This window comes from Eubalaena glacialis, chromosome 14 (assembly GCF_028564815.1).
Source record: "Eubalaena glacialis isolate mEubGla1 chromosome 14, mEubGla1.1.hap2.+ XY, whole genome shotgun sequence".
NCBI lineage: Eukaryota > Metazoa > Chordata > Mammalia > Artiodactyla > Balaenidae > Eubalaena > Eubalaena glacialis.
The window spans coordinates 89,762,848-89,775,781 of NC_083729.1; the positions used below are offsets into that span (position 1 = coordinate 89,762,848).

The following is a 12,934-nucleotide window of genomic DNA, read 5'->3' on the forward strand; positions in this document are numbered from 1 at the left end:
TGTTGCTTGAGTGATAGAAAACACGAAAGCCTCACAGTCATTTCTTGAGATGAACGTCAATATCACAAACTACGGTAGCAAAAAATAACCACACAGCAGCCTCAGCTGAGGACTAATGTACAAACACGTTATAAATAGAATACAGCAGGATAGTAAAAGAATACTACACCTTACAAAGTAGGACTTATCCCAGAGGTGGGGTTGTTTAACATTTGGAAATGCATTTACATTATTCACCAGATTAATAGGTCAAAGCATCCTTTCAATAGATCCCCTAAAGCACATCTCACTCACGCTTTCAATAAAAATCATAAAATCCTAAGAAAACATATATAGGACTTATATGAAGACAACATAAAACTCTCCTTTTCCATGCTTCATTTCCTCTCTGTAAAGGGGAGAATGTTGGTACCTCCCACATACAAAAGTGTTGCCCTGAGTGAAGCCATTTGGTGCAGATAAGACTCTTAGAACAGTGCCAGCAACCAAGTAAGTGGGCAAGAAATATTAGCCATTATTAATTTTATTACTAGTGAGGGGTATCGAAGAAGACTTGACTTGGTTAGATAGGGGGGTTCTTGAAAAGAAGACGGTACTTTAGAAATGTCAGTTCTACATGAATTAATCTAGACGTGGAATGAAATCTTAGTCCCAATGAATTTTTTTTTCTTTCAAATGTGCTCAACTGGTTCTAAATTTCATTAGGTGAGCAAAAAGAGTAGGTAACCTAGAAATCTGTGAAGGAAAAGTAATGAAGTGGGACTTATTTTATCAGTTATTCTTAAGTTTTAAAGAATTATAATAATAATCAGGATTAGACTGAGATAGTCCTCCATGGGTATCTGGGCACAATTATTTGCATCCACCTTCTCTCCAAATCTGAAGCCTTTACGCACCAGGACGAGGTCAGGGAATGGCTGGAGGGGCTCTAGGGGAGGACGTAGAGGGAGCTGTAGCATCCATCAGGCAGTCCCCTGATGTCCCCCGCAGCTAACCGGGCTGTGACACGCAGAGCACTGTCCCTCCTCGCTCTCCCCTTGTCCTCCCGTGTTAGGACACCCCTTCTCTAGATGTTTGGGTGCTCCCTGCTGGATTGCAGGCTCCACACACTCTTCCAAGCTCCTTTGCCTTTGGGGCTCCCTTGGTGTTGTAAGTAGAGAGGTCCTGCCTGGACAACCCTCCTAGAACCCAGGAGCACTGGGGAAGATGAGCAACTTCTGTGGGTGGAGTGTGGTGATGGATGCCCTACTATGCGAATGTATCTAATGCCACAGAACTGTACGCTTCAAAATCATTAAATGGTAAATGTTATGTTTTGTGTATTTTACCACAATTAAAACGAAACAAAACAAGACCATGGGGAGGGCAAGGTCTGGGTCTCCAAACAGCGTTTGTTGTATCAGGTGTGGGTTGGGCTCAGCCTTGCCTAAGCCCTTTCCCTGTTTCTCCTTCACCCACCCCCCGGTGCCCGTGTCCAGAAGTTAAAGCTCTCAGCCAGGTGGAAGGTAGAGGAACGGACACTCAGATTTTGCTGCAAAGGTTTCCATTGATCTCTCCCTGGAACTGCGCTGCCTGGCGCCAACCTGCAGGAGGACCGTGCAAATAGGAGAGTCCCCACCCTCCCTCCTTCTGCTTCCACTTTCCAAGCAACTCCTTCCTCCCATTTTGGACGGATCTAGTGACTTAAGTTGAGTGGAAGCTTGCAAGTCACCTGCCCAAGCCTCTCCCTAGGTCTAGGACCTCACTTTTCAGTAACCAGAAGGTGGTCAGGAGACGCAGCTAGAATCTGTCCTCTGAGGGGGGCCATAGCTCAGAAGGATGGTTGGAAACCAGGAGGGGGGCTGAGGGGAGAGAGAGGAAGGAATGGCTCTTGGGGGCAGAAGGGCCAGCCGTTGTTTTCTTAGTTAGTGTTCCAAGCGCCAAAGGCTCAAGAGGCACTCTGGTTCCAGACCAGATCGTAAAGCACAAATTAAAGGGAAGTCCTGAAAAAATGGACAAATATTTTAAGTAACTTTTTTTTTTTTATTCAAAGCAGCTGATTCCCCTCCTCCCACCTCCCACCCCCTCCTCAACTTCCAGACAACCTTCTCAGGATAATTTGGTCACATTTTGGAAAAATAGTATTGAACAGGATATTTTAAGTTTTTCTGATGTCCCACATTCCAAACACATTTGGTCAAGTATAAACCTGTGTACATATTAGTTCTAGCTGTGACGTTTTTGTTTTGTTTTTTTGTTTTGTTTTTTAGAAGGAAGTAGAGAGTGGGAGAAAGAACGCTATTTCAGATTTAAATATAGATGTCTTAAAATACCTAAGTTTTCAGGAGAATATTTAAAGGGAAAAGAAATGCCTAAGGTTAGAACTTGAAGAAATGAGATTTGTGAAAAATAGTCCCTTGAAGGCATGTGCACAGTGAAGGAGGGAAAGACAATGTCCCAGACATGGTTTAGGTATTTGGAGGGGACATTACATAGGTACCCAATGGCTGCCCTGCATTCCTGACGGAGCTGTCCTGACCCACACACAGCTTTTATAAAGGAGACAGCCTGGGGATGTCTGACGCCAGCAGATCAGACAACTGCAGCCCCCCCCTCACTGTGGGACACTGACAGTCACTTAATCTCTTAGAGACCTCAGCCTCCTCACCTGTGAAATGAGGCTCACAAGTTTCCTCCTCTCAAAGCGATGTTGTGAGGATTAAATGCCATAACATGTAAAGAGATCAGCACAGAGTAAGTTCTCAGTAAGTGGACGTTCCCATCCTTCTCATCGCCGTCGTGGGCCAGACGCACCCTGTTCACTCCTCACCTCCTCTGAAAGGAAGGCATCACGGCTATTTTGCTATTCTCCCATCCCTGTTTCTCTAAGATTAGCTATTTCAAGATCAAAAGGATGAAACTCAGATTTAATGATTTCTGGTAGCCACTGATTAAAAAACAAACCTAGAGTTTAAAAATGAAAAGAAAAACCAAAACAAACCAAAAAACCACAAACAAACCTAGATAAAATCCACCCTTTGCATACCATAGTACCTTGTAACCTTCAGTTTGGCGTTGGTCTTTGACAACACAAAGCATCTTTTTGTGCTTTATGGCTAATGGATCTGATTTTGTGAGAAACACTCCCTCACTTCCCTGGGAGAGCCTAGCCGGACGCGGACGCGCGGGTTTCCGTGCATTTCTGTTTATTTCTCACACCGCGTCTATAGCTTCTACTCCACCCCACCTTGGGGTAGCAACCTCGGAAAGGGAAAACCATGCTGATGAGAAAGGTGAGTGTAGGAGCTGCAGCAGCAGGAGGACTCTGCTTCCCTCTGAGTTCTCTCGCCTGGATGTGAAGTCTCCACTCTCTGATCTTAAGTCCTCTTCTTTCCTCCTTCGGTCATCCTTTCCCAGATCACGACGGCAGTGACGCAGAAGTCCCCTCCATCATGTTCAACACACACTCTCCAACGGGGTCACTTCAGGAAGCACGACGGACACAAGAAATAATCCCGATGAAGAGCTTGCACAGAGGAGGGAAGCCACCCCACTTGGGTTATCAAAGAAATAGGAGCCAAGAAGAACAACTGGGCAGGGGCAGAAGGGCGGTTTTGAGGCCCAAACCGCTCTTTCACGCAGTAGATGAGGAGTTCGAATCTGGGGAGGAGAGTGAGGAAGAGGCCTCAGCCATTGGGTCCCGATGGTCAGCGGAGCACAGACCCGGCAGGGACCTCCACAGATCCCATAGCCCTTTGCTCCAAAGAAAGTAATGTCATGGTCCACAGGATTGTGTTGGGTTTTTCCAGAGTCCATGTTCCGATTATTGCGAAAGAAGGATGTTCGGAGTTCTGAAGAGAGCAATTGAGTTTTGTTCTTGTTTATTTTTATTTTTTTGATGTGGACCATTTTTAAAGTCTTTATTGAATTTGTTACAATATTGCTTCTGTTTTTTTTTTTTTTTATAGTTTGGTTTTTTGGCCACATGTGGGATCTTAGCTCCCCCACCAGGGATCAAACCCGCACCCCCTGCATTGGAAGGTGAAGTCTTAACCACTGGACCGCCAGGGAAGTCCCTTGAGTTTTGTGTTTGTTTCTGGTTTGGGGAAGCTATTATGACTCTCTAAGAGGCAAGGAGGTTTTTCAGATGACTGGGAGCAGACTTGCAGGCTTCTCCACATTCTTAGCTGTGCTTAGGTTGCTTTGTAGATGAATGCCCTGTGGGAGATAGACGTCAGTCACCCCAGGAATTATTCACTAAATGTGTCATTCATGTAATTTATTGAGATACAAACATGATTAGTCAATAATTCCCCTTGACTCTGTGCATGGGCAACTTCTAGTCAGGTCAGAACCAGGAGGGGCTTTGGAAACGGCCTGGCTCAGCCCCCTGTGTTCACAAATAAGGACACCTTGCCCAGATCACGTGGTGAGTTGCTGCCTTCACAAGCTGATTGTCCTCGCTCCCAAGAGAATGCATTCAATTTTGATTTTGATATGCACTATGCAATAAGTTATATGTCTGGGGAGAGGTAAAATTGGTCATAACATTCCTATATGTAATTGGTAGCAATAATAGATGTGCTACAGAATGTAGAATTAATCTGTCAACTGTGGGGTTGTAGTCTTTTTTGTACTTGGAATGCTTATTTGAAAAATAAGGATATTAGAAACAAAACGGCCATAAACACGCTTTAATAGCAATGACACAAACAATGGGTATTTATTAAATGTGCATTTGTAGGGTGTGACATTTTCCCCTAGGGTTTGCAGCTAATTTCCAATTTAATTTTCCATCCTCATCATCCCCAAACTTGACCTTGAACTTGAACTTCACACTCCAGCTCACCAACTTTGTTGCCTAACTCTATCTTTCCACCCTCCTTCCACTCTCTTCCTCTTCTCTCTCTTCTGGCCACCCACCCATAGGTTAACAAGAGTTTACAAGAGCTATCGAATGTGCCAACTAACTAATCTGCACTAATCAGTTAGCCAAAGTATCTTTTATCATTGCCACTTTTGATATCTATAACCATCACCAATTGATTTAATCCGATGCATATTTAAAGGCAACCATCCAGTGCATCCCAGGAGTCCCCAGACCTGACTTGATCCCCTTAATCAGAAGCGATCAAGTGATCCCCTTCCTCCTAGGAGAGCCCACGCCACTTTGCATAGGTCACAGGACTTATCTGGGAATTACACTTATACATGTGCATGTGGGTCGACTGTGGCCTGAAGGACACAGAGGATCCCCAGCCCGCTCTGGGGATTGGTAGAGGGTGTAGTAGGTACCCTGGGAGTGCTCTGGGGTATCAGTTTCGCATGATGAGTTTTTCCAACAGGCACGAAGCAATGCAGCAGAGATTTCCTCTTGAGTGTTGAGAAAGCTCTGGTTCTTGCTCCCTACTCAGCTCAGGAAGGGGAAGAAACCCCCGGGGGTCTCCTGGGCCTGGCCACTGGCTTGCTGAGCAGCGCACCTCATCCACCAAGGACAGAATTTGTTGTTTTATCTTTAACCTCAAAAAATCAGACACACATAACAAACGGATGGTTACCAAAGGGGAACGTGGGGGGAGGGATAAATTAGGAGTTTGGGGTTAACATATACACACGACTATACACAAGATAGATAACCAGCAAGGACCTACAGTATAGCACAGGCAACTCTACTCAGTACTCTGTAGTAACCTATATGGAAAAGAATCTGAAAAAGAATAGATACATGTATATGTATAACTGAATCACTTAGCTGTACACCTGAAACTAACACAACATTGTAAATCAAATATACTCTAACGTAAAATTAAATTAAATTTCCAAAAAAAGGAAAACGTTAAAAAAAATCCTACAGCTCAAAAAAAAAATCAGACACACAACCCACAGGATCCCGCTTCTCTCCATAAGTTTTTTGTTTGGTTTTTTACTTTCTCAAAACTATTTCTATTGCTTGCCTGAATGGTCTTGGATTTCAGTGAATTCTGAAGTTGGGTAAAGAGGCATTTCCTTGTATTCATCCTATGCAGAGGCTTTCCACCTTAAAAGGGATTCCACATGTTTTCTGGTGTTTGGGATGTGGTAAATGTCCTTATTTATCCTCCCCAAACCTGATGTGATGCCATGGGAGCTCTTCTGTCTTTAATCAACCTGGTAAAAGAGAAACATAGGCTGTAGAAGGGAGTCCGCCATGACAAAGTGCAGATGAGATTCTGGATACTTTATTGTTCTTCCTTCATGCTTTTCTCTCTCTCATAACGGCCATGTACTTCTGTGCTTCTCTTCTTGGAAAAAGCTACAGGGTCACAGGCGGTAGAGCTGTAATTACCACCTGAGTTCAGTGATTAGAATGACCCTTCCTACATAGAGGGTGAGTGCTGTGACAGCTGTGCGGCAAAGCTCAGGTCTTCCGCCTGCAGGGAGGCTTGCAGAATACTCTTCACCTACTCGGGTGCCTGCCACTCAAATGATTTGGCTTTTTAAATCAATATAGTTAGTTCAGAGCTCAGGCTCTGAAGTCAGACCACTTTTAGCTGTGGGACCCTGGGCAACTTAATTATCTTCCCTAAGCTGAAATTTGCCAATTGATAAAATAAGGTAATAATTTTATCTACCTCCCAGAATGATCGTGAGGATTAAATAAGATAATATATGTAAAATGCTTAGCTTAGTGCTTGATCATTAATGGCTATAATTATTTAAGCTAAAATATATGCATTCATGAGAGAGGACATACATTGGTTTAATCACATGAAGAGTGATAACAGACATCTGAGACCTTTCTGAGAGGCAGTTTGATTGACATAACAAAGGATACTTCCGGGGCACTGGGAAGAAGATGTGACAGAATTAGAGAGCATTGAAAACCATCATCACGACTCTACCTGGTCGAGTCTCCAGCCATCCATCAACCAACAGCAAAACCAGAAATAAGGTCTGGATATGGATTCATGGTTTTCAAGCAAAGCTCATTTATGTTTGTGTCATTACCTCAAAATTACTGCATTTTCTTGCTTTGGAGACAGTTACCCTGCTGTCCAATTCTAATCATCGTTGATTCTCAGAAGTCAGTGAGTTGAGAAGCCCTGTCTCTTCATATTACTATAGGCACCCAGTGAGAAAGGGAAAACTCCTCTTTTTTGGGGAAACCAATGGGCTTTCATTCTTCAACTTGGAATCTTTCCTATACGGAGATCTGTCCTCGAGAAAAGTGATTCCCTTAACTTATAAATATTAACTAGAGAGATAGGTGTTTAAGAATTTTAAGCACGGGAAAAAAATAGCTTCTAGTCATAACTTTCTAAAATTAGGAAAAGTTAGTTTTTAGTAAATAAAATCAGCTAACGTATTGATGTTGTCTAAAGTTTTTGCAAGTATATTTTATCCATGAATAATACGGGTGGTTTCTTGTAGTTTTTAATTGTTCTTTCCTGACTAAACTCTGTCAAGTATCTTATTTCTAACTCCTCCTGAGAAAACCCAGCCATGCAGACAGAAAGCTCCCTGTTAGAACATCAGTCGCTGTTAATTGTTAATTGGGCCATAAGCCAAGGGGAATAAAAGAGATGCCTGCCTCAGTGCTAGCCATTCCTCTAATTAGCAAAGGATATGTTGTTTCATCTGGCCACAGTATTTGATTTAATAAATTCTTTTTCTTTCTGAGACTGTAACCAGCTTCCAAGCCAGGGATGCTCAAGAAGTATGACAGGTGAGAAGTCACAATTTCCACCCCCAGGCTTCTTACTCAACAAGGTAACTGGAACCATGTTGTAAAATGAACCAAGAGGGTCACTACTCTGTTTCCAGGCAGAGTAATACAGATCGCGAATCAAAATGGGTGGTCCTAAAATCAAGGTACATACTCCGTGTGCTAAGAAACCAGGTTTGACTAGAACAGTCATAATAGGCAGCATTTACAGAGCGCTTACTACATGTCGGGCACTATTCAAAATGCTTTTTATACGTAGATGCAGCACCACCTGTCTTTGTTGTGTTGTTGTTGGTTGGTTGCTTTTTGGGCGCACAGCGTGGCTGGCGGGATCTTAGTTCCCTGACCAGGGATCGAACCCGTGCCCCCTGCAGTGGAAGCTTGGAATCCTAACCACTGGACCCCCAGGGAATTCCCAGCATCAGCCCATCTTAAATGAAAGGATACAGGTTTAGAGAGATGCAGTAATTGGCCCAAGGTTGCCCTGCTTCCAAGGAAGACCTTGGAAACCAGGTCTGTCTGGTTTATAGTCATTGACGTAAACTTTTTCCCTGAGAAGAATTGATAAGTGTCTCAAATCCGTACATCGTTATATTTCTCACTTGGGAAGGATCCAATGGGAAGAAACAGAAACTCCACCCTGCCAGAAAAGAACTTTGCTTTAAAATGGAAATAAATACAGTGGAAGATGATGTGATTTTGAAAATCTGTTTTTACAAACTTAATAGATGATCTAAAAATCAGATGACAAGCAAGATTGATCATTTGTGTCATTACGATTATTTTCTGAAGACAAATAAAATGTTTTGTGAGTGATTTTAAACTGGGTCTCTTTTGAATATCAATTGTATGTTGTTTCCAAAGACCTTTGTTCTTGGTTCTCAAACGAGGTCCCCACCCAGACAATCTCCACAGCCCTGGGCGACTCTGAACCACTGCACTATGCTATTTACTTACGATGGAAATATATTCCAACAACCCACTGAAAGGATGGAAGAGGGCAGAGAGAATGACTTTGTATAATATTTAAAGAGGAACATATTCTTGGTAACTGTACCATTTATTGAAAGCGTACTTTGTGCCCTGCTTTTCACTAAGAACAGTACATACACATTTTTAAACATTTAATTCTTAAAACAATCTTTAGAAGTAGTTATTATGACTGTTATCCCCACTTTGCAGAGAAGACACTGAGTCTCAGAATAGCTTTCACCAAGACACAGAGCTGGTCCAAGTTTTCATCAAAGACACACAAATGGCGGTATATCTATGTTGAGAGCTGTCTGACTCCAGAGCCCCTCCCTCCATCCACTAAGCTGTATTAACAGCCTCCTAGCTGTTGCAAAGAATACATTGAGTAACCTGAAAAGATGAATATGCCTTCTGCCACCACCATATGAATTCTTAAGATCACTTCACGAAATCAAGTAATAGTTTTGGTCTTGTTTATGGGCTACTGCCACTTCCCCAAGGTTCCTTTCTGTCTTACATGATGCTGAAGTGCTAACTGAAGCTGACAGTGGCTATGGCCAAATTATTGATTCGGGAGTCTGCGTCTTGGATTCAGTAGAGTGAAGTGGAAATGTGAATTACCCTTTAAGCAATTTTTTATTTCAATATTTTTATTCCTATTGGCATATTATCTTTGAACTAATGGAAACACTAGAAATAGAGCCAGTTAGAAACTAAAAATAAGGGGTCACCTAGCACCATGGCCCTGGACCAGTTTAGAAGGAAGGAAGGCCTCACAGGGTTTCATTTATTTTGTTTCCTCCCAGGAATTTTTCTGGGTAACTAAGAGCAAGTGAAACTCGGATTCTGGGTTTCGCTGGTGTACTGTTTCACGGGTGAAGGCTGCCCTTGTTCTGAGTTTGTGCTTGTCCTGGACCTGGTTCAGGAAGCAGCCCTGTTATCTGACTATGCTATCTTCAAAAGGGGTTGTGTGTATGGGGAGGGGGGTGTCCCCAGAGTTATAAATGCAGAAGTTAAAAAAACACACAATGAATCAGAAAGAGGAAAGGAGGGGAAAATTCTGTCCTCCAAAAAGGGGATATTCTTAAAACAAGAGGACAAAAGGACAGGTCCTTAGCCAGGGACCCACCCACGGGAAAGTCACACAGAACAGGGCAGTACAAGCCAGCAGTCTTAAGAGCCTGGGGTTTAGCAAACAATGCTTGCTGTCCTCCACCCACACCCCCGGAACTGAATTTCAAGTTCTGAATGTAGACAATACCGCTGGAATTCCTGCAGTTTCACTGCACCACACACACGGGGCTTCAGGCAGCTCTCTGTTAAAAATATCTGGAAAGATGAGGGAGGTTGGGATTGACATGTACACACTGCTATATTTAAAATGGATAACCAACAAGGACCTACCATATAGCACAGGAAACTCTGCTCAATATTATGTAACAACCTAAAGGGAAAAGAATTTGAAAAAGAAGAAAAAAAAAAAAAAAGACTGATTAGGTTGGTGAATAACATGTCAAACTTGAAAACACTGGAAAAAAAAGTCTGGAAAGAATATTCATTACACCTCATTCATTACAAGAATGAAAATGAATATTTGCAAAGTAAAATACATCTATGGTAAATTAAGGTAATTCTTCCAGGCAGAATGAGAGAAAATAAGCTCTTTGAAGAGGACCTCACAGAGGGGGGTTAGGAATCTCATAATGACTTGAGGAGGGAGGATGAATTTGTTGGAGGAGAAAATGTGTAATTGGGATTACATCTCATTCGAGTCTTCCTAGTGCTTAGGGTAGACTCAGGAAAACTTCATACCCAGAAAGAGAGTTTTACATTTGATAAATTATTTTCAAGGCCAGGGATGCTGCCCACTGTCTGCTTTTAGGTTATAAACTCTTTGAATGCCAGATATAAAGAAAGCCCTGGGGAAATGTTGCTGCATTAATGTCCTAATAAGTCCTAAGATCTTTATCCATTCCTCTGTCGATGGACATTTAGGTTGCTTCCATGTCCTGACTATTGTAAATAGTGCTGCAATGAACATTGTGGTACATGACTCTTTTTGAATTATGGTTTTCTCAGGGTATATGCCCAGGAGTGGGACTGTAGGATGATATGGTAGTTCTGGTTTTAGTTTTTTAAGGAACCTTCATACTGTTTTCCATAGTGGCTGCACCAATTTACATTCCCACCAACAGTGTATGAAGGTTCCTTTTTCTCCACACCCTCTCCAGCATTTATTATTTGTAGACTTTTTGATGATGGCCATTCTGACCCATGTGAGGTGGTACCTCATTGTAGTCTTGATTTGCATTTCTCTGATAATTAGTGATATTGAGCATCTTTTCATGGCCAAGACATGGAAGCAATCTAAATGTCCATCAACAGAGGAATGGATAAAGATGTGGTATATACATACAACGGGCTATTACTCTGTGGTAAAAAAGACTGAAATAATGCAATTTGCAGCAACACGGATGGACCTAGAGATTATCATATTAAGTGAAGTAAGTCAGACAGAGATAGACAAATACCATATGATATCACTTATATGTGGAATCTAAAAAAATGTTACAAATGAACTTATTTACAAAATAGGAATAGACTCACAGACATTGAAAACAAACTTCTGGTTACCAAAGGAGATTAAGGGGGAGATAAATTAGGAGTTTGGGATTAACATATACACACTACTATATATAAAATAGATAACCAACAAGGACCTACTGTATAGCACAGGGAACTATACTCCATATCTTGTAATAACCTATAATGGAAAAGAATCTGAAAAAATATATATATATATGTGTATACATACATATCTGAATCACTTTGCTGTACACTTGAAACTAATACATTGTAAATTAATTATACTTTAAAATTATACTTTAATTTAAAAAAAGGAAAAAAAATAGTCCTAAAATCTAAGTGTCTTCGAGAAGTGGTCCAAGCTTGGTTTAGCGCTCCATGGTCAGTTCTTGCAGAGCTTCGGAACTCTCTCCAGGATGTCATTGAGTGTGGGCACCCGGCGGTAAACTCCTCCTCCCTGGCCTGTCTGGGGGCGACCCCCCAGCCTCCTCTTCCAATGGAGCAGCATGGAAGAATTCAGAATCAGAAGGTCCAGGTTGGAGAAGTAGCTCCATCACTTGGAGTTTGTGCGATGTTGACCAAGTCCTTGAACCTCACGAGTTACTCCATGTAAGTAAATTGAGGGTGATGACATCTACTCTCCCTACACTCTGAAGGGCTTGTGACTTGGGAATGAGGCCAAGAGATTACCAAACTCTGAAGTATAGAGCCTGCATCAGTCTCGAGCAAGCAGAAAATTTCTGTGTTTATGAAAGTACTTCAGGAATAAATATAACACAGCGGTTAACAGCTGGAGCCCAGGAGTAAAGCAGACCTGAATTTGAATCCTTTTTTGTGGCTTTGTAAAACTTTACTTAGGCAACTTGTTTTAACCTCTTCAAGCTGTTAGCAGAGCTATTGTGATCTACTTAGTGCACAGTAAACTTTGCCTATTACCACAGTGAAGGTGTTAGTATATTTTTGCAATTAGGGGTGGGCAAATGGAGTCAAACTGCTAGACCCTGTGAAAGGGTAAGGTGTTTTTTGGTTTTTTTTTAAGGTAAAATCATGACGCTCAGAAAAAAAAAGAATAATTTGTTAAAGATTATATTTAACTCGTTAACTAATGAGGGAACCAATACAGTGTATCAAAGGAAAATTCAAAACACTCCTCATTTATAGGCAATCAGGAATGCTAAAAAGAAATTACTGATAGATGCAAAATAAGCTTTTAGCACAGAGGAAGAGAAATCAATTGTCTCTCCCCCTGACGGAATCCACTTGCCTGTCTATGGACAAAGAATACTTGCAATGCTATTAGTTTTCTACAATTTATAGAGTTGTAATTAGCTGAAAGACTAAAACAACAGCGCTTATTAGCTGATTAAAGTTAATCTAGAAATAAGAGAAAGTGACCTTTTTTGTACTCTAAGGTTGTGAATTTAAATTCCCGTTTGCTAAAAACCGACGGGAAATACTATAACCCAGAAAGTTCCTGTTTCTCTGGCAAAGGGGATAAACATCATTCAGATTACAGCTATCCCTTGCTTTTAGAAAATTTACACCATTTTGCTTTTATGAAAGACCTGTTTTATTAGGTCCTGTTTTAAACAGGTTCTGTTTTATTAGGACCTGTTTTCGCTAAGCGGAAGAAATCTGAAGAGGATTTTTGCTTTTATGAAAAAAGCCATTAAGTGAAAACAGCTTTCAGCG

General features: G+C 41.6%; 1 protein-coding gene across 1 annotated transcript in view; it reads left to right on the forward strand.

The window, feature by feature from the left end:
- SLC9A4 (solute carrier family 9 member A4) overlaps positions 1 to 4,493 on the forward strand; it is a 60,426-nt gene extending 55,933 nt beyond the window's left edge. The window contains exon 12 of the mRNA XM_061210896.1: positions 3,397 to 4,493. Within this exon, the coding sequence (XP_061066879.1) occupies positions 3,397 to 3,752 (356 nt within the window). The 3' untranslated portion in view covers positions 3,753 to 4,493. The remainder of the gene's footprint in view (positions 1 to 3,396) is intronic.
- The last annotated feature ends 8,441 nt before the right edge of the window (positions 4,494 to 12,934 follow it).